Below are 26,801 nucleotides of genomic sequence, written 5' to 3'. Positions count from 1 at the left end.
AGACGGAGGTAAATCAGGAGCAGCAGAAGACATGACTAAGAAAACCTTGAGTCCTAGGACAGTGAGAATATCTTTAAAACCACAGCACAAAAGGAGAAGAAATAAGTTTAAGTATGCCTTGAAAATGTTCTTTTAATATTGGTGGAGACTAATTACAGTTTTTCTACTTCTCTAAAACATTCTTTGGAAAAGATATCAAAACAAACAAATGAATCTAATCAAAGAACTCAAAGGATTCCATGAAATGTTTGGCACAAAGGGTTTACCTGGATGATGACACTGTAGTTAGCCTTGGAGAAGACTGGGGCATTGTCATTGACATCAGACACATCGATGTTCACAGTTGTGGTGTTGACTCTGGGTGGACTGCCGTTGTCAGAAGCTTGAATTGTGAGTGTGTAACCTGAAATCTTTCCAGAGAAAAGACCGACAAAGCATGCTTATTCACAAAAAGTCAAAGGAATTGGAATTAAGTGTTGTATCCAGTACCTACAATCCCCTAACCTACAAATGAGTACAAATAAAACATTTTCTCAGAAAAAAAAATTGCCTCTTAAAAGCATACTCATCTTAAGTTTTTTTAATCTTTAATAATCTACAGTTCTATTAACAGAAAGAAGAAAGAAATAATACGAGTTACTAGCAACATCTGTTGCTTCAGTAATAACAACAGAGAAAAGCCTTCCTTGGGGCCCAAATCTTGCACTCAGCTACGCTGTCCCTCACCTTTGAGAACAAATTCACTTCTAAACCCCCAGGACCCACGAGGTCACCCTCCCTGCTCCACTTCACACTTGGATTGTGCTAAGCTGTCTAAATCCCTCACAATTATCTTTGTAGCCTCTTATAAAAGAAATCAACTGAGTCAGTTTCTTCTAAGTGCAGTTTCCTGTTAAACTGTCTCTTCCAGAATGAGTGGTGGAAGAAGCCAGGAAGCTCGCTAAATCTCAGATGAATAATTGGTTGAACATTAGTCCTGCAAGATGCTCCCACAAAGAAGGGGTGTGAGAGCAAATGAGCTTGGGAAACACCAAAGGCTACTTCCTGTGCTGTCTCACAGTGAACACAAGTATGTGAAAGGATCGGGTGCTTTAGTCAGAAATACTAAATTTTACTCTACCAGCAGAACAGCAATCCTACACACACCAGTTAAGCTTCCTACACTCTTAGAAGATTCTTACAGAAAATTTACAGATCAGAAAATAAACTGAAGAACTTTAATGAGTTACCACTGTCTCTCCAAATTCAGGTCTCATGGGTATCCATTTTTTCTCAAGCTACATCCTTTATTATCACTTGTGTCCTAATTCCCAAAACAAAGCTTTCGTCATCTCTCCTTCATGTAATGACCCCTGTGGGGCAACTCCTACTCTACTTCTCTTCCTGTGTATGACATTGAGTGGATACAGGGGGGTGTAGATGGATGGACAGATGTTCAGCCTGGTTTGCCTCTCCTTTTTCATTCTCATGTATTTCTTGTAGACCATTTCTATAAGCATTTCCAAGGGTGTGTACTGCATCCGCTTTTCCAGTTCTCAATTCTAAATTAGACTGAAAAGTCTTAATATTAAATAGTACTTTCTCAATATGCCATTTCCCACTAAACCCCAGCACATGTGAAAGCACATTCTTAGCAACTACCAGCCCTATGCATTCCTATGACTTCCCTACCTCTCACTGGTACTCACTGCCCAAGCAAAGCAGAGACAGAAGTCATCTCTTGACACCACTGCTTCCCACTAGGACCATATCATAGTTTTGTGGATTCTCATTTTCCTTTGCCAAATTTCTTCATTTGTTTTTACTCACTTCTGCTTTCCTAATTTAGGCTCTAGCTGTAACAAATTAACTGCCAATGTCCTTGCTACTTCTCCTGGTTTCCCACTATTCTAAAATATGATTGGACCTACTGAAATCATATAATCTTCCAAAATGTCTCCTAATGTATTTCAGCTCAAAAGCTTAACTAATTTCCTCAGGCCTAAAGCATCAAGTTTGATCCTCTGATTCTGGTTATATGGCCCATAATTTGCTCCTAAATGCCTTCCATAGTTTCAATTTCCATGCTTTGTTCATATAATTTCTCATGGAGAATTTATTCTATGAATCTTAATGGGCATTCTAGATCTCTGTTCTTTAAAGCTTTGCTTTAAAATCTGAACTCTAGTTCCATTAAGTGTCTCAGAATGTTGCAGCTGATTGTATGTAATCTCTTCTTGAAAACAAACTTTTATTATCAAACTTTGCTATTAGCATGAAAATAATTCTTATACTCTTTGAGATTTTCAAACTGCAATTGCTTCTCAACTATTTACTTCCTGTTCCCCAGTTTCTGAGAAGGCTGGCTCTACCCTTTGAAAATTGCACATTATGCCCAGTAGATATGAACACGAAGAACTTCTAGCTATTGATCTGGTGACTCAAACATTCTAAATCAAAGTTTTACACTTACTGTTTCCCGGTCCAGAAGTTTAGTCACTTTTACTTCTCCCTTGACAGGATCGATGGTAAATGGACTTCCTTGATTGCCTTCTATAATTGAGTAGTGGATGAGGCTGTTTGCAGGACCATCAGCATCATCAGCCATAACCTAGAAAATACAATTCTTATTTAGAGGACAGCTAAGGATGGGACTGACTCTATTTTACGGCAGTTTATAATAAAGCCATTAAGTGGCCTAGCAAATGACATTTTCCTATCTCCACAGTATTTTCAGATAAAGCCACTATAAATATTGAACCAAATGAACTAAAAACTCCTGTAAAAATGCAGAAGAAAACTGAAAGGGAAAAAATGCACACCGTAATGATGGACTGCTCAAGAACAGCATCTTCACTGATTACTGCTGTGTAGGTATCTTGGCTGAAGGCTGGGGTGTTGTCATTGATATCGGTGACATTAATGTTCACAGTTGCCACGTCACTTAATGACGGTGTGCCTCCATCAGTGGCTTCCACGGTCAGGTAATATTCATGGGCGCTCTCATAATCCAGATTCTCAATGATAAAAATGGCACCTGAGAGACAAACAAAATTACTTCTAGTACTTTGTGATACTACTGCTTTTTGCTATTACTGAAACGTGACACTTTTTTAGGAAAAAATTACTTCTCACTTCAAAAGTTTATTTATGATTTATATATATTTTTCTTGTCCTTAATTCAGTAATTATAAATTTTGGATCCTTATTTCACTCAATTATTTTCCCAATATCCCTTCTAATAGTCAAATCACTTCCCAAGCCTCTATTACCTACATTGCTGTTATAACAATAATCATATGTCTTCCTAACCATAGTTCATGATTTTAATTAACAAAATATAATTTTAAAAACCTTAATTCTGTGCCTTTGGTTTCTTCTTTCTTTTCATTCTTTGTTATAGAAGCATATCCTCTTTAAAAAAATCTCTAAAACAATACTTTATTTACATTTTGTCATTAAAATCCCTTTTTGATTTAATATTTCTCCTAACATCTTCCCTTGTCAGTTCATTATAGTCCATCCTATTGAACAAGAGAACAGGATAAAGAACCCTAAAAATAACTATTTTATGGTATGTATTTTAAAAACCTTTTAAGATCGCATCACACACCTCTTTATCTAAATTAGTTGCATGCTATTAAGCAATCAGAAAGGAACCTTTTATACTGAGACTGACAGCTATTTCAGAACACAGGTTACAAAGATGACATCAGTATTTATGCAGCAAGAGTCAACAGTGCCTCTGACCTTGGGGGTGGTTTCACTGTGATGCAGCTGTTATATGTAACAAGCATGATTTAAAAAAATAAACTTAATGAATTATCAGATGCCCACCACAGAAGTAAGATCTAGGAGGTCGAAGCTACAGTTTTACTTGGAAAACTACGCTATATATATTTGATATAGAGGATAAAAGGATTTGTAATTGTGCAAGGTCTTCTACTATCAGCCATTCTTATCTTTACTGACTTGGAACACTTTACTTCATCATTCAACTATTGGAATGTACTCTGGTTATCTATTTTAAGTTAATGTGTTATAGATTAGTGGTTATGCCAGAAATGTATTTTACTGGCTTAAGACTGAAATCTTCTAAACCACTTTTATTCTGACTTTAAACAACAAAAAGTAAATTTGAGTTGTTTCTTTTTCAGAATATCTATGCTTAATTATGTGTCCTGTCCCATTGTACACGATAAAGTGCAAGACAAATCTAAACCTTTTGGTGGAATAAAGGGCCTCCTCTCATTTATATGCTACATTACCTGTTTGAGAATCTATGCTGAATTTTCCATGTTCATTTCCATTTATTATTGAGTAGGTGATTTCAGCATTTGCCTCGATATCACGACTTGCTGCATATACTTGAAGAACTTCGGTTCCAATGAAAACGTCCTCAGACACTGTGGCACCATATTCACGATATTCAAATACAGGTGGGTTATCATTTATATCCAACACCGACACGATCACAGTGCCAGTAGCTGACAATCTCCTTGGTAAACCTTGGTCTACAGCTTTCAAGATAAGGGTATACACTGCCTGTAGTTCTCTATCCAAAGGCTTTTCTAACTGAATAATTCCAGATATTTCATTAATGGAGAACTGCCCATTACCAGAGTCAATCAGTGAGTAGGAGATTTTTCGATTCAATCCTGTTAAAACATGAAATTATGTCAAAAGATATTATATATGAAAACATTTTAAAAATTGCAACATTTTTAAAAGGTAAAATGGGATTTTTAAATTCTTGAATATGATCTAGAAAGGGCAAACTAAATTACAAATTTACTAAGTTAAAAAAAAAGGACAACTGGTATCTGACTTTTGAAGCTATTTTATGGTTATAATAATCCATAGACTTTTAAAAATAAAACCTATTTAATATTTAATTTCCACGACAAAGAATTATTTGAAAAGTAACACTTGATATTCTTTTTTTTTCTTTTTATTGAGTTTATTGGTACATTCTAGGTATACAGTACAGTTACATTCATTACTGGGATCTTGTACCTTTACATGACAGGTCTTGGTTCTCATTTTTTCCCCTTGTCCCTGCCCTCCCTTCACCCCCTCCTTCCCTCCCCCTTTACAAACACTTCATTTCCATTTTTCCATTTTCTCATATTTTTTCTTTTCCTTTATTCCCTTTCCCCTACCCTTCCCACTTTCTCTACACCTTTAGCCCTTTTCTTCCTATTTCACATTGTTAATTATCTCATTAGGATCTTGTGTACTATTATAGTTTTTCACACTAGAGAAAATATTCGGTATTTACACATGTGTGACTTATTTATTTCAATTAGGATCTTGTACTATTATAGTTTTTCACACTAGAGAAAATATTCGGTATTTACACATGTGTGACTTATTTATTTCACTTAGGAGTATGTCCTCAAAATGTATTCATTTTCCTATAAATGACTCTAATAACACTTGATATTCTTGTAATTCTTCAATATGAATTTCAAGAAGCTATCATCAAAATGCTATGAAAAATTTTTAGTCTTATTTTTTCCACAAAAAAATTCAAACGATTTGTAAAATTATCACCTATGGCATTCATTTGTTATATTCCTATGACACTAAAACTTCCTTATGGCACTAATAGCCACAAGACAGTACTTTGCTAATTAATTCAATGATACATGATGGTCACTTGATAAAGTTACCAATCATAATTTTATTTACACTACAGATACCTTCTAGCTGTGAGTTCACTGGGTCCTATTTTAGGCTTTAAATATTCATCAAAAATGAATTATAAAACAATGATTAGCTACGCTGTATGCCTAAGATGAGGTAGGTTAGACAGGCTGCAGTGGGGAGTTGTTTTAAAACAGTAGCTCATAAGGTCTCAGCATGGAGGAAAGGGCATCTGCTAGAGGATACCTGTGTCAGCATCGGCAGCTTGCACTCGGGTCAGCAGCGTCCCAGGCTCTGTGTTTTCAAACACAGTCACGGTGTAAGGATCAGCAGTGAACTGAGGGGCATTGTCATTCACATCTTCTAATGGGAGCACAATGTTAGCTTGACAGAATCTTCCACCTCCATCTGTGGCCTTGACCAGAAGATTATAAACTGCTTGCTCCTCACGATCAAGGGGGGCAAATGTTTTCAGTTCACCTAAAAATAAGCAAAAGTAACTAGACTCACTTGAAATTTAGAATGTGAACCGCAATTGTGCACCTTTCTTCCCCCTTTCCCTTACAATTACAAATTCTAACAGCCTACATCTGGAGAGGAAGTTTATCAGTGACAGACTAAACAGGTTCAGGAGGATGGCACTCTCTCGGTTTTGAAACCCTGCTAGGTGTAAGTTCTTCAGGTGTTTCTGAGCCTAGGGACTCTTACATTACACACAGTATCACAGAAGTAAAACAGCTACCTAATTTATCAAATTTAAAACTTTAAAAAACTCAAAAATACATTCATATATTTATAATTAGTTCTTCAGGGAAAATAAAAAAAGTTTAACAAAAAATTGTTACTTGATCACAAATTTTAAAAAATATAAATTATAAGAAAAAACAATTCTAGTAGATCAAATATGGATTATTTTATAGAAAAAATATAAATTAATAAATTCAAGAAACATGCTATGTAAATAAAATGGGCAAAGCAAAAGGTCTAACATATATTTGAGCAAATTTTTAAAAACATCTTCTAAACTTTAAACCTTTAGTTCTAAACATTAAATCTTTAGTTCAAGGAGATGATTTTGGTCCTATTTGTTTTTAATCTCAACCCAAACGAGTGAGCAATTAAAAATTTATATATTAAATTGCTACTTAAATTTCTAAAAGATAATTTCAAGTCAGAATAAATTCGTAAAGGACAAAATATAATCTCAAAATTTGCAAGTGATCTAAAATCACCAACATACAACATGATCTTGGAATACATAAGAACATTTATTCCCAACTCCATCATTACCTGTGTCTGGATTTAGTTTGAATTTTTCTGCACCTGAACCAGACAGTGTGTAAGTGATTTCAGCATTGGAGCGGATGTCTGCATCTGTCGCAGAGACCTGCAGAATCAGCTTCCCAGGAAGGGCATCTTCAGGAATGGTGTCTGAATACAGAGTCTACGAAGATTTTAAACAAACGGTTACAATAAAAACATCAAAAGTCAGCAGTGACTGTCAAGGAAAGAATTCATTTTATTTAGACTGTAGAAAATATGGAAAATGACTGACATTAAAATTCAGAGTTTTACAGTCACGTTTCTTAAAAAACCCATCTAAAACAAGGAGGAGCCACCTAAGTTACCAGCTATACTACCCTGAGTCTGACTGATATTTAACAAACAGAGCACGAAATATTCTGCGTTGAGTCAATTTCGTATTGAAATTCTCATGAGAAAATGTCAATAATGTTCCGTATTTACCTAAAATTTACAAACTAAATATGTGCTGTACATTTCCAAGTATAGGAATTTCTTGTGTGCAACTGTTTGTAACATCTGACCAAATAAATGCATTTGGGTGAAGTGATCTTCACTCGGGAGAAAACAAAGATTTCGCCAAGGCCACAGAAGAGACAGGTAAGACTCTGGTCCCTTAATATACTCTCCAACTCTCTCTTTACATTTGCCCTACACTTTAAACACAACGTTCCCATTATTATGGAACTCATGCCATCAATGGAAACAAGAGAAACACACTAAGATGACTGTAGTTATTTTTTAACATGAGCTCAATTACAGGTGAGATATATTTTATGGCTCATCAAACGGATATTTTGTAATACTCTCATTCACATGGCCTTGTCCCTGATTTTGTCATTTCCAAAGATGATATAGTAACATAAAGGTTGATCCAAATATATACTGATGGTTACAGTTTTAAAAAGTTACTACAGTAAAAGACGCACTGCCATCAATTTTCCTCAAAGCACTCCCCCTGAAGCTTTGAAAACACTCATCCCATTGTTCCTGCCACTTTCAGAAACTTTTCTGAAATTTTTCTTCATGACTATCTGTGTAAGCTGTGATAAAAAATAAGGTGACTCTTGCTGCCAAGTGCCATATAATGGAAAGGCAGGAACATGAAAACATTGTGGTCTGTCCTCATCCATCTATTCATCAGGTCTGGCATCATGAAACTTCTGGCTCTTCCCCAAAGTCCAAAATTACAGAAAGGTAAACATTCTGAGTCAATTCAGAACAGCCAGGCAGCCACCACGGTGTAACTAAAAGCATCCATCAAAGAAAACTTCCTGCTTCAGAGAGTGGCAAGGACCATGGGACTAAGTGTGCTCGAAGTGATAGGGAGCATTTTGAGGGGCTTTGATGACAACGTCTTTTATTGTAACTTTTTAAAAAAAACTTAAATATTCATTGTATTTGTCACTCATGCCTTACACATTCAAATAACATCAGAGTGCTAGAAAACAAAAATATAATGCATTTCGCTTCTAAAAGAGGAGGTGATAGATATACATCCCACCAAATATTGTCATCAAAAAGTATAATTGGAATTAACTCCCATTTAGCCTTAAGACTAAATTTTAAGTGTCTATTTACTGAAACCATCAGTCTGTTACTCTCTGCAGATACACACATCTCCTTTCAATAAACTGCTCTGTGCCAGCCCCGCTACCGGCCTTCTGCTAACCTAACTTATACTCTTCTCCCTTCCTTTACTCTCAACCCTCTTCACTGGCCAAGGCTATTCAATAACACACAGTGTCATCTGCAGCCAGGCAGTCATGTCAGGATCCTAAGGCTGCCATTTCCAAGTTAGTCTCAGTAATCAGGAGGCCTGGTTTACATCCTGACCATTGTTGTTAGCTATGTCACATCTCTGCTTGCCACCCCCACTTGAAGAGTCTGTTTCTTATCTCAAACGGCACTATGCTGGTATTATTCTCTTCCTTCCTTCTTGCCTGGAAGCTATCTGTTCTCATTTTTTACCTTTTGGTTGGTATCCTCCTCTCAAATGAGTTCAATTATCAGCTATCCACAGAAACTACCAAGTTTTCATATCTTTCCCTAATATCGTCCCCAATCTCACCATCTCTAAATGTTTAAAAAACACATTTAACCAAATGTCTGCCTTCCTTAAATTTCACAGACTCTACATCCTCTAAAACCAACGCCCACTCCAGGCTGTCTCTGTCACTCCTTTGATCCTTTCCCATACGCTCTGGAAAATTTAAGTCCTGACTCAACGTGCTTGCCACACTGCCATTTCCAGGCAGGGATGGAATGCTGTCGCCTTTCCTGAGAAGCGGCTTTGGTCCTTTCATTCTCGTGTCACCTCTGCCTGTTCTATTACCCCCTTATTTTCTTTTTTCCATACTCAATTAATGGATATAACTTTCTCAAACTGAACCTCTTTAGGGAACTCTTGAGTCATATTATCTCTATCTTTCAAATATAAAAGAATTCAGAGTCCTTCCCTGTTTTCCCTAGGACAGAGTTCTAATTCCCTGAAATGACCTTCGCAACCCTCTACAACCCAGTTTATCCCACTACACACATCCTCCTTTCCCAGGACTCAACACCTTCCCTAGCTATGGCCAACTAAGTTACTCTTCCTATCCCTCCCATCATGCTGCATATCCATGGCCTTTCCACCTCTACTCCTGGTTCAAATCACTGCTTCCTAGGGGCTAAGCCCAAGCCTTGCCTCTGAACAGCTTGATATCTTCCAGCTCCACTGACAACTGCCCAGTCGCATCGTTCTCATCTGAAGCCGAAGAGCCTCAGCTCTTCTCTAGCTGTATTTTGTCCTCTTGTTAAATGTGAGCTCCATGGGTGAGAGAGCCATTTTCACTACCCTTTCAGTTTCTCTGGAATGTAGAAGACCAAAACCATCTGGTAAAGCAAAACAGAGCTTTATAGAAGACCCACTGGCCAGATGTTTCCCCCAAAATAATCTTATTTCCAAATGAAGAAAACCCCTTCATGAAAAGTTTACAGAGCATTTTAGAGTTACATGACTGTAATCCTGTAATTAATCCTATAATCCTGTTTTTCAAAATGAGGTTCTGATCAATTTACATTTCCCAAAATAATTTTAAAGCCCTTCCAAGTCATGCCTCATCTAACAATCACCTCTGTGTAAAAGGGATTATAATAGAAAACACATTTGAATTTCAACAGTATTACAGCACAGAATAAAAAGACCTACTGAAAAGTTCAAGGAAATGCAAATCATAGTACACACATGTATCAAAAGTATAGCCTAGAGCTTACCTTTTCACACACTGGAGTGTTGTCATTTGCATCAAGGACTTTCACCTCAACTATAGCTTTTGATGAAAAGGTCCCATCAGTTGCTGTGATAGTCAGTAGATAACTGTCTTTTTTTTCCCTGTCTAGAGGTTTCTTCACATAGACCTTCCATTCTTTCTGTATATTTTCAACAGCAAACTGTCCTAAAGTGTCTCCTCCTATTAAATCGATGGAAGATATCAACTTTGAATTAAAGAAATAAGTAACAAAAACTGTATGAAAGATGTACAATGATATTTTTAAAGGATTAAAAATAAACATCATATATACTGGTTTTTGTATCCACTATAGATTTAAATATTATTATGCCAAATGTAAGACTGCTAAGTAAGACAGCTTCATAGAAGCTAACATTATTTCTTTATATTTATTATGCCCTAAGTATAAAGATCGACAAAAATAAGTCAGAAAAATAAAAAAAAACTCAAATAAAAATGTTAGAAATACAGCTTAGCAGATATTAATTCTACTTATTTTAGACATTAACTAAAATCTTCCCCTTAACCTTCAATTTCCATACAACACATATTTAACATACTTCTAATACAATTCAGTTTTGAGCCATTTGGCTTGAATTTTTTACCTGTGATGAAGTATGTGACTTGTTTGTTAATCTCTTCAGAATCAGCATCTGTGGTACTTAAGATGGCAATTATACCACCTGGTGGATCATCTTCACTCACCGTCCCTTTATAAATCTCTGCAGTGAACCGTGGTGGGCTATCATTAACATCCGCGACAGTAACATCCACTATGGCTGTAGAAGAGAGCTGAACCTTTTCACCATGATCTGATGCAACCACTTTAATTTGGTAATTGTCTCGCTCTTCATGGTCAAGTTCCTTTAGAGTTGTAATCCAGCCTGTTTCCATATTAATGGCAAAAGATTCGATGATGTCCAAACTCTGTGACTGATCTAGACTATATATAACGTGGCCATTCATTCCTGAATCTAGGTCAGATGCCCTGATTTGGATGACTCTACTTCCCCCTGGTAGATTTTCAACAATAAATGCTTCATATGGATTGGATTCAAAGACAGGGGTGTTATCATTTGCATCTTTCACTTGGATACTAACATCTACAGAAGCTACCACCTCAAAGTCATCATGAGTGCACCTGGCAAGGATGGAAAACTGATACCACTTAGTTGTCTCATGATCAAGACTCTTCTCTAGCTTTAGTCTTCCACTCTGCCTGTCAATAACAAAGAACTCATCTCTATTACTTTCAGGAGTATTCCCTTTGATCAGACTGTAAAGAACAGTCCCACTGTGTTCTGCTCTGATGAGATCTATCTCCATTCCAATAGGCATGTCTTCTGAAACTGTATAGGTATAAAATGGTTCTGAAAATTTTGGAAGCTGTCTTTCTGGTGGAAGTATTTTAACATAGGCAGGAACAACAGATTCTTTTGGCGGAGACCCATTATCCACAGCTCTAACAAAGAAAGTGAAGAATTCATTTTCCAAGCCAATTAAGCTTTCCTTTGTAGTAATTATACCAGACAGTTTGTTAATTTCCAAATTCTCCTTAATACTTTCAGAATCTGCTTCGATGGCATAAGTGACATCGGCATTGGACCCCTCATCAGCATCACTTGCAAAGACTTTCATAACTGATGTTCCTTTGGCAGCGTTGGAGCCAACATTCACTTCATACTTGGTTGCTCGGAACTGTGGTGCATTATCATTGTCATCTGTGAGAATGACATTAATGGTACAGAAAGCAACCTTTCCTCCAGCGTCCTTTGCCATTAAACGAATTGAGATTACTTTCTCCGCAGGGGTCTCTCGGTCAAGTTTTTCCAAAGTAAATATGTGTCCTCTCTCATTTGTGTAAAATCTGTCTTTGGCAAAATCATTTACAATACTATAAGTAACGTGACCATAAATACCAGAATCCTTGTCAATTGCTTCAACCTCAATCACCAGGGTATGTATGGGAGCATTTTCAGCAAGTTCCACTTCATACTCATTCTGAGGAAAAGCAGGACTGTGCAAATTGCCTCCAATTACAGTCACATGAACCTGAGCTGAACTTCTAAAAACCCCATCAGAAACAGATATGTTAAGACTGTAAAATGGCTTCAAGGTGTGCCTGCGCAGGTTTGAGAGTGTGATAATCCCTGTTTTACTGTCAATGACAAAAGTTTTATGATCATTGCCAGACAGAATGGAATATTCCAACCTGTCTATATCTGAACTGTCTGCATCATAGGCTTTTACACACATCACAAAATGTCCATGAGTGGCATGCTCACTAATTTTGGCTTCATATATTTGTTGGTCAAAGAGAGGTGGATTATCATTGAGGTCAGTGACATCTACTGTGACAATCACATCACTGCTAAGTGGGGGCATGCCACCATCAATAGCTCTTACAAAGATCTTGTGTTGCTGGAACTGTTCATAATCCAACATTCTAAGCAGTGAAATGAGACCAGTGCTGCCATCTATATGAAAATGATCATGACTCTTGCTATGATTTCCAAACATCTGGTATGAAATTCCTCTATTTGGTTCTGAATCAGAATCTGTTGCTCTAACTTGAACCACAGGTGTTCCAATTACAGATGCCTCAGAGAGGGTTGCACTGTAAGATTGCTGAACAAACACAGGAGGGTTATCATTGATGTCTTCCACTATTATGTCAACAAATACTTCAGCATGAGCACCAGTCAAAGAGTCAGTTGCTCGTATGCTCAGTTTATATGCTGGGTGGGATTCAAAATCCAGAGGAGCAATGACATTTATAACTCCAGTATTAAAGTTAATAGTAAACTGGCTGAAAGGATCTCCATCTGTGATGCTGTAGAACACTTTCAACCCTTCTGGACTGTTGGCTTGCACGTGCACAACCGGGCTGTGGATCTGGATATTCTCTGGAATCTCTGCACTATAGAAAGGCTTTTCAAACACAGGCATGGCTTTATTCATAACAGTGATTGGAACTATGACTTCAGCAGAGAAAGCTGGGTTTCCTCCATCTTTTGCAACTACTGTAACAAGATACTCTTTATTTAAGGTGTCAAGTTCAAATTGCTTTTTCAGTGAAATTTCACCTGAGGGTCCAATTTGGAAGTGGTCGTGATGTTCTTTAAGGTAGTAGTGTACTTCTCCGTTTCTGCCACTATCTCTGTCCACAGCAGTCACATAGCGAATGACATGGCCCACCTCTGTGTCCACCTTAACAACAGCATAGTAGGGAAGGTTGATGAACACTGGGGCGTTATCATTTTGGTCTTCTACAGTCACTTTCACAACAACATGGGCCACTGCCAAAGGCTCGTGTTCTTCTGTCACTTCTACCACCACATCAAATGCTTCCTGCTGTTCACGATCGAACGGTATACCAGTGGTTGACAGCACGCCTGAAGTGCGGCTGATTTTAAATCTGCGATCTGGATTGAGGATGTGATAGAATAAAGGCTCATTGATTGGATTCCCGATAGCAGTAATGACAGCTAATGTTTTGGCTTCAGTGGAGTTCTCTTTCACCACTGCAGAGTAGAAATCTTGGGTAAATTTTAATTGACTCTCTTTGCTTTCTTTCACGTTAATTTTCACAGAGGTGAAACTGGCAAATCGGCCATCAGAAGCTCGAATGGTTAACTCATAGCGGCTTCTTAACTGGGTTGTGTTTTGTATGGTTATAGTGCCAATCTTATAGTCCATAAAAAACTTCTCCCCAATGTTGCCCTCAGTGATGGAGTACATCAACTGAGAAAATGCACTGGAATCAGCATCTGTAGCATTTACTGTGATGACTTTTACTCCTTTGTACGTTGGCAACAAAAGTGATGCTTCGTATAACGATTTGGAGAACACAGGAGGGCAATCATTAATGTCAATTACATGTATAGTCACATTAGCTGCATATTCGGCAAATAAACGTGGTGTGCCCATGTCATGCACTTGTACAGTAAAGTGAAAAACACGTGTTTCTTCATAGTCCAAGCTTAGCACGGTATGAATAGCACCAGTGCTAGAATCAATAGCGAAGTATTTGTGCACAGATGGTTCAACAATGTGATAAACAAGCAAAGCATTTGATTCTTTATCAGCATCAGTTGCCCGAATCACTAGTGGGACATTCCTGTCTGTCAGGACCACGCTATTAATTGAAGCTGATTCACTAATGAGTCCTGAATATTCTGCCTGAATAAAAACTGGTATGTTGTCATTCTCATCCTGTAGATGCACTAGAACACTTGTATTAGTGGACAAACCAGCCATGTTGGTTCCTTGTATTATCAATGTATAAACGGGGAAAGTCTCAAAATCCAGGGCTTTTTGAGTGATGATACTTCCAGAATGTGGATTAATATCAAAAGCATCCCCTATATTTCCATCTTTTATTTCATATATCACTGATGACTGACTATAGGCTGTAACTATTCCGACAAAACTCCCAATGCTGATGGTTTCACTAATTTCAACGGAGTATTCTTGTGATGTAAACTTAGGAGAGGCATTGTCAGCAACTGTGACCAATATATGTACAGAAGTCATTTCACTCATTGGTGGACTGCCTTTATCTGTAGCTTTTACCATTAAATCATATTCTTCTTGGTTACTTCGATCCAATTCTCTGGCAGTTTTTATAGAACCCAAGATGGGATCGATTGTAAAAGAATTTCCAATATTTCCTGGAAGGAGAGAAAAAAAATACATGTTAAGGGAAGTAGCAGATGAACAAACAAAAACAAAAGTACCTTTAAAAATTATCTTCAAAATTAAGTAGAAATGTGGGAGATAAAAATATTATTTGACTAGAACCTTAAATGTTTCAATTTTATCTAACTGAAACAAGGTATGTTTTTTATTTTAGCTATAAATTACGAAAAGCAAGAAGCATAAGAAATGTCACTCTGACTAGAAAAGTGTGGTAGTTATACCTCCGTAAAGCAGTTAATTTTCTAACAGTCCCTCAAACTCCTTCTAAAATACTTTTATATTTTTTAGCATTTATCAAATGCAAATTTTCAAGATTCTTGCTCATAATGAAAGGGAAATTTTCAGTCCACTAGGAAAACTTACATCAAAAGAAATAGTTCTGTGTAACTCACTCTATAGGTTTTGAAGATTTTAAGGGAACTCAATCTTTTTTTAGGTCAATTCATCTCCTTATACATAGTTCCAGGGGTAATTTTGCTTCCACCAAGACATCTGAGGACACTTGTGATTGTTTACAGCTTGGAGGGGAAAAGGTGCTACTGGTATCTACGGGGAGAGAACGGGGAGGACGCTGAACACCCAGCAACGCACAGTGTGGCTTTCCACTGCAATAAGTTACCTGGCCCAAAATATCAATAGCGCTGAGGCTGAGCAACAAACTACTGGGACAAATTGTTTTCCTTGAACTTTTTCAGGCCATACTTTACAATCCATAGTTTTGCATCTTTTGGAGAAGAGTTCTCTGCAGTCCTTCTGGCTAGGATCAAGGCAGCATAAGGCCACTGAGTTTGGATTCATGCATTAGCCCTCCATACCGTTTTGCTTTGAACAGAGTTCAGTGAACTAGTCATAGTTCTGAACTGACTTTCCTCAAATGAACTATTCCACTTACTCGAAGTTCACTTGCTTTCTCAAATTCTTATTCTTCTAGGATTGCAGTTAGTGTGGCATTTTTACAAACCAAAACTAGATCTGTAAACTAGGAATTAACCAAGCACTTCTTTGACCAATTCATTTACAGTCAACACTTCCCATACAGTCTACATTTCCTTCCTTTAATACATTTTCCAGAACTCCATGACAATTTTTTCTGAAGCCAGACCTAGCCTGGTTTTCATTAAGTCTGCCTGGCTCCTTATCCAGGCCCCAAAACAGAGGCTCAGTCTGCAACAGGGAGGAGGCCCAGGCTTTTCCATGGCTTGAACCCTGGCCCAAGAACAGGGTCCTGCTGCCTTTGCCAGGTTGCTCAGACACTAATTTCCGGCTTGTCTGTATTTAGAGGAAGTTCTCTTTCACTGCATTTTAGGCAGTTACCAGAGCTCAAAGATCCTTTTCTCATCCTACCTGTGCATCACCCTCAGCTTCCAAAACTGCACAGATTACGTGGCCTGACAGGAAAGAACACGGTAACCTTTGGCAGCTATCTTTCAAAATTTCAGAATTTCCTGTATCTATACCTATAGAGCAGCTAACCTACAAAAGTTTATACTCCTTTATCTATACGTACTTCTGCCTTATTTTCTACCGTTAAAAGCTTACTTTGTGAGTAAAGTTCCAAATATGCAAGGCCTCAAAGAGAAGGAATGAACTGAGTTTCTTAGCACTGAAGTGGACTACCAGGCTCAGAATGCACTGCTTTCTGCAAAACTTGCTCCTGGCTTCCAGCCACACTGGGATCCTCCTTGCTCCTCCATCCGTAGCACACATGCTCCACCTCAGGGCCTGTGCTTTCGGTGTGTCCTCTCCTGGAATAGCCTTCCCTAGCTCTTCTGAAGACCCAATGGCCCTGCTTGCAATGTGATGGTGAGGCATTCCCTGACCAGCCTATTCAGTGTGGCTGTTTCCACTTTACCCTGTTTCTCTCTCACAGTATGTCTAACAACCATGTTCTTCGTCTATTTAGAGACATTCTTTCTCATCTGGACTATCCTGACTGAAAATAGGTGGCCCGGAGCTTTTCACTGATATCAAGGTTAAACAGGAACCCTAAATAAATGAAATTAGATTTGTACAGGAGAAAGCAACCACATCATATTTTCATAGGAAACAATGACGGCTGCTGACTGGCACAAATGTGTCCCTGTTAATAAGAACACTCATTCACCAAACCCTGAAGGCTTGTTTTTGCCTATTTAAATGGGGAAATTATCTGGACTCACAAGCCAGCTTTTGCTCCTCAGTTTTGACTATACTGTCTCTTGCCTGCAGGGCATGTAAAGGAGAAGCACAGGCCAAGTCTTTCTTCCCATGGCTAATAAGCCATAGATGGTCAGTAAGGCCTATGACAATACAGCAATTTCTACTTTTTGAACTCTAAGTACATGGCCTAAATTTGGGGAAGAAAATCAACTCTAATCAATAAATATACTTAGCAAATGTCTATTTCCAGGCATTACAATAGTTGTGAAGGAGAATCCTAATAATCTGCTTTTTAAAATAACATGAAGAGAAGAAAACGTAACACAGCAAATGGGACTGATGTGACTCTAACACATAACTCAACTGTTACTGAAACTATATTTTAATTAAATTCCTTTTTCCCTAAAGACTCCTTCCTAATCAGACAAAACCTTTTGCTTAATAAATTGTTGTTAATTAAACATGTAGTATTATGGTTGGAATTTATAACTCATCTTTTGAAAGTTATTAAATGTAATCTGATACAAATTAGAAGCAGCTGATTATGAATAAACTGCTAAATGAAAGGCAGTGTGAATGTTAGTTTATACTATACCAAGAAATGTATATAAAACACATTTACTAAATTTTAACAGTAGTGGTTTCCTACAAAGTAATTGTTTATCATAGTTTTATATTGCCAAAAGTTTTTTTTTTTGTTTTGTTTTTTTTTTTTTTGTTTTGTTTTTTTTTTTTTTGTTTTGTTTTTTTTTTTTTTGTTTTGTTTTTTTTTTTTTTGTTTTGTTTTTTTTTTTTTTGGTACTGGGGATTGAACTCGGGTCCTTGCGCTTACAAGGCAGGCCACTGAACCACTGAGCTAAATCCCTGACCTGCCAAAGTATTTTTGAAAATTGTTAAAGTCTTAATTTCACATCGAATGGTCCAATGGTACCATCTATTCTGCGAAGGGAGATAGAATTCCATTCTTAGAATACCAAATTAATAATCCCATCAGTCATTAAAAGTATTCAAAGAATGCACATGCCTTTCGCAGACACCAACAATCATATTTTAACCACCCAGTTGTTGAAAATTATGTGAAAGCTAAGGGAAAGTTTAACATTTTCTCCTACATAAATGCAGTCAGTTTGTCTATGACAAAATTACTTATTGAAATGCTCAGGCATGCACAAAAGGAATGTACTGTTTTTCTAACTATTAAATTTCTAAAGCAATGGAAAAATACTTCATCTTTATTCAAAGCACTAACTACACTACAATGCATTTTAACACTGCAATCACAGGCAGTACATAAAATGTTATTTGTGAATAACGAACTCAATTTGGTTATTTTAAGGGAAGTAAATGAAATTTCAAATGTGTAAAAAAATAAAAATAGTGTAGCCATACAAAGTGTACTGGTAAGTATTTTGTTAAAATTACTCTCCACTTAGGCAGATTTTTACTATAAGGTATATAGAGTATCCAGACCTCTAATGATTATAATGCCTAGGACAGATTATTTCTAAATAGGTTAAACTCTGGACTTAAAACTCAAGCAGAACATTGAAATCCCTAAGATCTTTACAAACACAGAAGAATGAAAGAGACTGTATTTCTTGTACTAACAATGGCACTAAGGATATTGGGAAATTAAACTGTCTTTTCAGCATTATGACGATCATTTACTCAGAGTATGTGGCATGAGTAGGAAAAGTCCCAAAGCAGTGTAATTTGTAACTGTATAATCATGTACACGAAAGCACACACACCTGTGGTCCAATGGTGACCCTATTGAAGAAGCATGAATGCGTCTTCCTTGGCATATGAAATGAGCTTCCATGGAATGAATACCTGAGTGAGTGACCAGAGCATGAAACAGAACAGAAAATAAAAGCACTTCACGCTGCCATGATCACTTCTTGATGATTCTCCAGGTTATCACCAGCAGGACTCTGGATTTCCTGCTGATCTTCCCTATAAAGAATTGCCTAGGCCTATTGTCCCAGTGGCCTTCCTGCCCTTGTTGCCCCAAGGCCAGAAACAGCAAGCAGGACCCTCAACCTTTTTGTTCTAGACCCAGACCCTACTCTATGAATTTTTGCAACAATCCAACTCCATGCATGAAAACTCTACTTTTAAAGTAGATGGGTGTGCAAGTCAGACAATGGGTATCCAGGAGGCACGACACTATTTTTCTGTGAACTAATATCAGGAAGAACTGAATAAATCAGCATTGTGTCAAAAATTCCACACTCTATCCATGAGAAAATACTTTTTGATAAAATGCAAAATGTCTATATGTTAGGCTAAGATTTTTCTAAGTATTTCATACACAGTTAACCAACAGTGTACAGAAGAACAACTGCGGTTAACATAATTTTGGAAATACTGAAGTGGTCAAATAAAACTTTCCTTCCTGCAGGATTTCTCCAAAGTCTTTCTTTATGCGAATACTGTAATTCTCCAAGAAGTGTGGGTACCTAAATTGACTGGGATTATCTTTGCTCTCTAATGGGTTAAAATTTAAGTTAAAATTTTTTCCTTTGTGCTAACTTGTAAAATGGTAAAGATCTCAATTTAAGCAGTACACAGAAATGTTACAACTAGAACTAATTTTAGAAAAGAAATATATTTTAACATATGCAAAATTGAAACTCCAAAAATACCTGATTCAATTGAGTACAGCACTTCAGCATTTTTCCCCTTGTCTTTGTCCAGAGCCGTGACCTGTAACACAACTGAGCCAACAGCTGCTGACTCATAGACCCGCCCTTCATAGGAGGAGCTGGTGAACCACGGAGCATGGTCGTTCGTGTCACTGACATTCACAATAATCCTTGCAAAGTTGCGTTTCACAGGAACATCCTGATCCCGTACCTGGGAGAATCATTCAGCACATTATTAGTCTTTTGGGATTTTCTTTCTTATGGATTAAAAATCATTATTACTCTCAAACACATAAAATCTTTCAGGAACCAAATGGGCAGAAGAATGAACAGATGTCATACCATGACAGTGAGAACATGCTGGTGAACAGCTTCATGATCAAGTTTTTCAGAAGTAGAGAGAGCACCGGTTGCAGGATCAAGACGAAATTTCTTGAGACTCAAAGGGTCTATACTACTCTGCAGAGTATAGATTAATTTGTTTTTCTCATCCTTATCCACAGCACTGATTTGCAAAATTTCTGTTTCTGGCACTGTATCTTCAGGTATAACAACTTCATATTTTGAAGTGGTAAAATGGGGACGATGGTCATTTGTATCTATTACTTTGATAAGAACCTGTAATAAAGGACAAAATGACTCACATAATAATATTACTAGTTATGGTTTTATATATTTAAAGAGTTAGGAGAAAATTATATGTGCTTGGAAAAAAATCTGCTACGTTAGAAAAATGAAATACAAATGAATAATAAAAGCAAATTATTTAGAATTTTAAAAAACATTTTGTTGATATATTACTTATATAAAATATAAGCAAAATAATGAAGATCTCTCTACATTCTTAAAACTAACTTTGGAGATATAACACTGTTCACACTTAACCTTTATTTCTGAAAGGCGGCTTAATTTCTCTTAGGTCTCCACATAGGTGATATCTTATGGAAAGAAAACAGAATATACTTTCCCAGAACTTATAGAAGACTCATTTGCCAAATGATTTGACTCTACAGCTACTAATCTATTGAGACAAGTGAGAGAGATGATTATGCTATTTAAATTTCTCATTATAATCCAATACTCCAAATTTCAGTTAAGTTTAAAAATATACAAAAAGAAAAATTAGAAATGTTTTTAGGGCCATAAATGTAGCTCAATGGTAGTGGGCTTTCCTACCATGCATGTGGCCCTCGGTTTCCTAGCATGCATGTGGCCTAGCACACACACACCAAAAAGTTTTAAAATCTTATTTTTGTGATTTCAAAATCTACATATATATGTAGTAAATATATTTATTTCCTAAAAGCAATTAGATTAAAAAGATAAACCCTCTTAAATATCTAAAGATACATAAAATCTTTATATGCAAAAAGTAGAAATTAAAAAAATTCAGCCACGAGCTAAATTTAAAAACAACAAAAACCATCCACTTTGACAGAAGATTCATTTTCGGAATGAAAAGATGTACTGTATATGGCTATGGCACAGTGGAAATCAATACCAATCATAAAAGATGTATAGTTTATAGTTTACAAACCAGGAATCTGAGCTTTGTTGACTCCTAAGGACGTGTTTGCTAATTCCAGTGGTGCAGGTGGCTTCAGTCCTAGCAAAGTACAGGTAAAGCTGTTAACTGTACTGGTGCCAGAGGATAGGGAGAGGCCTTTCCGTGACATACATAGTACCTGTGATCTCCCAGGATACTACACTAAAGAGAGACTTTTAACACTGAATTTAATGGATACTTAATTCATCTACCAAATCACAAAAAGGTTTTTAAAGTAAGTAAATACTTAAAACTATGATTAGGGTATGACTATAAAGGAAATTTCCATCAATTAAATCATGATATACTCATTTCCATTATACATTTAACTTATTTTTATCATATTGGACAGAGACATTTAATGCTGCTCCAAGATCAATTAATCACTACTAAGTAGAAGGGCACAAAGTTTTTGAAAAACCAGTTTTGAAGGGGCAACTCAAATGAAACACTATGGGCACTTAGGTGCTCCACACTTGCCTACACAGGACTGAGGGTGGAAAACAAGTATATACAACAGCCATGCCCTCACAAAGTCTTTAGACTCACCAGGCAAAGTCTAACTACGTCTTATATATTAACAAGTAAGGTGTTAACAATCTAGAGATTGGACATGCAGAAAGCTCTTAAGGAGAAGGTAGCATTGTGCTTGCATGGGTCTTAGGTTAGTAGCTGACTGTGTACTGCGAAGAATTTGATCAAAGATGTGAAAAGCAAGAGGTAAAATGGAACACCCTACCTTTTAGACACAAGAGAGGACCGAGAACTAAGTGATAACATAGTAAATGAGCAGGAAAATCAAGCAATCTCTAGCTGAGGCTAGAAAACTATATATCCTGTGTGCTCTGCATCTGAACCTTCTGATCCCAGGAAGCCACTTTTACCTGTTCCTCACAGCCAGGTGGACCACTCTGGCAGCAGGCAGCACAAAATACATTGCAGAAATGCAGAGACAGAGAATGGACACAGGGAGCGCGAAGGCGCTGCGGATAAATCAGAAGGTCAAGAGCCTACTCTCAGTGTTTACACGCAACAGCTACTGCTGCGTGAGTGCTTCCTGGGTGATAAGTTCTAGAAACTTTAAGGGCAAGCATTCTGCACCATCTCACTTAACCCTCACAAAAACTCTGTCACGGTGATTAGCATTACTCCCATTTCCCAGAAGAGAGCATGTGTGTTCAGCGTATCTGAGCTCATCCATGGATAGAAGGCAAGAGGTGGAACCAGCCTAGATACCTATCAGCAGGTGAATGGATAAAGAAAATCATGGTATATTCACATGGTGAAGTATCATAAATAAACAATGAAAATTTTTCATTTCCTCAACATCGATGGATCTAGAGATCATGGTGTTGAATGAAATAAACCAGGCTCAGAAAGACAAACATTGCATGTTTTTCATAATATGTAGAATCTAAAAATGGCAATTAAGTACAAAAGAGACTATTATCAGACAAGAGGAAGGGAAGAAAGGGGTACAAGGTAACAGGGGGCAGAGTATGATCAAAATGCAATGTCTCACACGTCTAACACCCCCCAAAAATGTAAAACAGGACAGCATATACATCTACAAATCTGCCAAAATGAAACTCATTAATTAATATAACCAATATGTATTAATAAAAATGTCAATAAAAAAGAGGCAAAGACAAGATGCAAACCAAGTTTTCTGCTCCAGAATATGCAATGTCCATGCTGGAGACAGAGTGAAAGAAGACATGATAGCAAAAATGTTTCAAAGAAATGTTAACTGGACTTGGAAAGTTACCTGGAGATGAAACCAAGATAATAAAGCAAAGTGAGTGGAGTTAGCCCTTGCTGGGCACCTGAAGTAGAAAGCTGCAGGGCAGAAAGCAGGGAGCGGCGCTGTTTCAGCAGAGCACCGGAATTCACTCCTCCTGCCCACCTTCTCCCAATCACTCTGCTGCGGAGGTGCCCTGTGTGACCCACGATGGTGGATCCTGCTGCTACTGACCAGGATACACAAAACTTGCTCTGTTGTTCCTTGAGTTTTTCCTACAAATCCAAATCTTGCTAGTTTGCTCCAGTGCCTCATCCTCACAGTTCAGACTTCTGTGTTCTTCCTTTGCTATCTGTTCTGCTTTCTCAGATTTGTATCTCCCTGTTTCTCAGTCTCAGACGAGAAACCTGACCCTAATTATGATTGTTCCCTTTGTGTCATACCATCAACAACCATTCTCTTCTATTCTGACTTCCCAGATGGCAATCCATCAGGGTATTATATAAAGGCCCTCTGAAAACGACTCAAGTATATTACCCAAGTACAAATGAAGAACCGAAATTCAAGAGAAAAGAAACCTAGACAGTATTTTCTGTGTTTCACAGAAATTTTAGTGACCTAACATCGTATTTCATACTAATCTTTTAAGTGTACCAATTAAAAATATAATTTGGGGGAAAGATTTATTTATTACTCACTTAAAGATATATATGATCATTAGTAATGAAACTGCTCAGCACCAAGGGCTATTTCTCTGGTTAGTCAATCCTATAAAGTACACCATGCACAGTTACACTCTTTAAACCTTTCCCTAAGAATTATCCTGTTAAGATTTACTATGATTTTTAATGTTTTGTTCTCACTTGCATGTTGTGAATTTAACTTCAGTGTCTATATTCTTTTTTTTTTTTTTTTGGTACCAGGGATTGAACTCGGGTCCCTGCACTTGCAAGGGAGGCGGTGGAACTACTGAGCTAAATCCCCGGCCCCAGGTCTTATTCTTAAAAGAGAAAAACAATTGATTTTACTTGTCACTCCAATGAAAGTTGTCACTGACAAAATGGAATTTTAATACCCCCGTGGAACTTTTACATGCAATCTCAAAAATGACATAAGAAGCAGATAGTGTCGCGTACAATATCAATTTTACATACATTCCAAGTCACAAGTATCTGAAGAAAGGAATAAGATACTTTTTATATACATATGTACTTCACTTACTAATCGAAAACAGGTTGTATACTACTTGGGGGCGGGGTTACTGGGAATTAGACTCAGGGTACTGAGGCCATCTCCAAGTCTTTCAAATTTTTTTTTATTCTGAGACAAGGTCTCATTAAATTGCTAAGCTGTCCATGCTGGGCTCAGATTTTCTATCCTCATGCCTCAGCCTCCCAGAGTGCGAGGATTATGGGTGTGTATCACAATGCAATCTTATAATCTTACCTTTTAATGAAACTAAATGATTTAGTAGATAACCCTTAAGATTTTAAAATAAAGATACACAATGAATTCAGAAATACTGTATTTTTTTCTTAACCTTTAACTTCTGCTTTTATTTTAACATAAACTCCAAGAAGGCAAGATCATCGCTTCTGATTATCTGATAATTCAGACTCCAAAACAGTAGTTGGCATATAACAAGTGTTTGCTAAGTAAATGAATAAATGAACGTCTCTTTCTCTTCCTGAAGTCCTACAACTATTATTCATCCAGAGATGTTCCTTTTGTATGACTCTAACAGCCCACAGCAAGAAATCAAAGAGAATAAGGGAACTTAATTTAATTTGTAGGATTTTAACATTTAGGTTAAAAGCCCAGCTATCTGGTCATCTTTTAATCATGAGATAGGAATAAATAAATATGCTGAAGGAATCACTGGAATAATTTTATGATTTTTACACAGTCCTAGTTAAATTGGCAGGGGCGAGATGGGAGGGGGGTATGAGAAGTAATATGAAAGATCAATCAATCACTTTCCTTAGCTTTTAAGAAAATCACTTGTACAACTCACCCTCAACAGTGAAACATTAAAAATAACATTACATATTTCAAACATTAATACATAATAAAGAAGATTTTAATAGCATATCAACAGTGTGGTTTGGTTTCAAGTCTTCTGTCAAAATTTGTATAGCTGCTTAATCATAGGAAAAAGCCAACTCAGCATTAACAGTTGATTTTCTTTCTTCAAGTACAAATTCTTGGTGTGTGTGCACTAACTAGTGATTCAGGATCTTCAGAGAGCAAAATTAACAGCTTATATTTTTGTCTGTTGTTTCTGAAATCAGAATTACATCTCAGCCTTCCTCTGACAAATACACTATTAATAATTCACTTACTTGAGAATGGATAGTGGTGGTTCCATCTGTAGCCTCAACTGTGAGGTTGTAGCTCGATTTTTGTTCTGCATCAAGAGGTTTGGCAATGATGATAGTTCCAGTGCCCTTGTCTATATCAAAGTGACTGTCAAAGTTGCCACCTAGATTAAAATAGGACAGATAGAGTTAAAACAGGTCAGAGGATAAAAATTTGCTATTGTGTGGTTTTCTAATACTTCATGGTAATAAAATAAAAAAAAGGATTTCTAACATAATGATCAAGATGAATCCAAGGAGCCAGCGTTTGGAAAGGCAAGAATGGCCAACTAAAAGGACACTGCCAAACAAACTAATCCTCTACTGTCAAAGGAGCCATAAATTGAGAGAAAGCAAGAAAGCAACTCTAAAAAGAGAAAATATCCCCAACACTGCCAATAAATTAACTTCAGTTTGCTTTATCAGAGGTTCTAGATAGCTATTTAATTTATATGACTACCTAAAAATATCACTAGCAATTTAAAATTTTACTTCATTTCTTGTTCTACTGAGGACTAAATCAAAGGATTAGCACACGCCAGGCAAGCACTTTAGTGCTGATTCACATTTTCAGCTCTAAAAGTTTAATTAAATTTAAAAATTTAAATTTGGGGGCCGGGGATTTAGCTCAGTGGTTCGGTGGCCTGCCTTGCAAGCGGACGGACCCGAGTTCAATCCCCGGTACCAAAAAAAAAAACAAAACAAAAAGATTCAGTAACATAAATTTTGTGATACTTTGAGCCTAATTCTCTAAGAAAATAACTATTACAAAAAATGTTAACAAAAAAAATAGTGGTAGTTAACTCTAAGTATTCTAATATTTAAAAACAATTTTACCATTATTCTCCTTATTGTTATCTCATTTATTTAAAAGTTTTTATTTTTAAGTTTTTGTCCTAATAACACTACATTAATAAAGCTCTTTTCAAATCCATTGAACTTAAAGTGCTTACATTGATGATATGAAATGGAACGAAAATAAAGGCTTAATGTCATAATAAAGTTCTACTCTAATCAAAAAGCAAAATAATATACACATACACAAGATCTTAAGTCACACCTAAAATTATGGCTCTAGGAATGATTAGGTCAACGTGTTTGCAATTAGAATGGGTGACCAGGAGAAACTATAAAAAGAAACAGCAATGCAAAATGGTCACAGGAAAAAAAAATTCTAAAAAGAAAAAAACAAACAAAAAAACAATGCTTTTAATTCAGATCTCATAATCTGAGACAAATTATGTGATCTCAGCAGATACCTTCTGCTGTACAGTTCAGGTCACAAGTCATCTGAAAGATGTAAAAAACTTCTCTAGCAAGTGTATCTCCTGGCACAGCCAAAAGAAGCAAGTAAGCATGGAAAGCAAGCACAGAACAGGAAGAACAGTCAATCAACCATACCAGTTCCAAACACAGGAAGCATTAAACAGTGAAGTCAGGTACTACACAACAGCAACCCAGTAT

At 36.8% G+C, this 26,801-nt stretch overlaps 1 protein-coding gene across 4 annotated transcripts in view; it reads right to left on the bottom strand.

The window, feature by feature from the left end:
• The window catches only part of Fat1 (FAT atypical cadherin 1), a 118,880-nt gene that overhangs the window by 18,178 nt on the left and 73,901 nt on the right, over positions 1 to 26,801 (bottom strand). For all 4 annotated transcript variants that reach the window (XM_033765404.1, XM_033765403.1, XM_010619792.1 and 1 more), the window contains exons 7-17: positions 25,323 to 25,462; positions 20,036 to 20,311; positions 19,694 to 19,904; positions 10,811 to 14,878; positions 10,189 to 10,385; positions 6,919 to 7,072; positions 5,875 to 6,108; positions 4,248 to 4,637; positions 2,802 to 3,016; positions 2,453 to 2,590; positions 267 to 410 (exon numbers count right to left, since the gene is read on the bottom strand). In XM_033765404.1, coding sequence (XP_033621295.1) covers positions 267 to 410; positions 2,453 to 2,590; positions 2,802 to 3,016; positions 4,248 to 4,637; positions 5,875 to 6,108; positions 6,919 to 7,072; positions 10,189 to 10,385; positions 10,811 to 14,878; positions 19,694 to 19,904; positions 20,036 to 20,311; positions 25,323 to 25,462 — 6,167 coding nt within the window. The remainder of the gene's footprint in view (positions 1 to 266; positions 411 to 2,452; positions 2,591 to 2,801; positions 3,017 to 4,247; positions 4,638 to 5,874; positions 6,109 to 6,918; positions 7,073 to 10,188; positions 10,386 to 10,810; positions 14,879 to 19,693; positions 19,905 to 20,035; positions 20,312 to 25,322; positions 25,463 to 26,801) is intronic.

The sequence above is a fragment of the Fukomys damarensis genome, unplaced genomic scaffold (assembly GCF_012274545.1).
Source record: "Fukomys damarensis isolate Sample0158 unplaced genomic scaffold, DMR_v1.0_HiC HiC_scaffold_18, whole genome shotgun sequence".
In the NCBI taxonomy this organism is placed as follows: Eukaryota; Metazoa; Chordata; class Mammalia; order Rodentia; family Bathyergidae; genus Fukomys; species Fukomys damarensis.
This window is presented reverse-complemented; position numbering and strand designations above follow the sequence as displayed.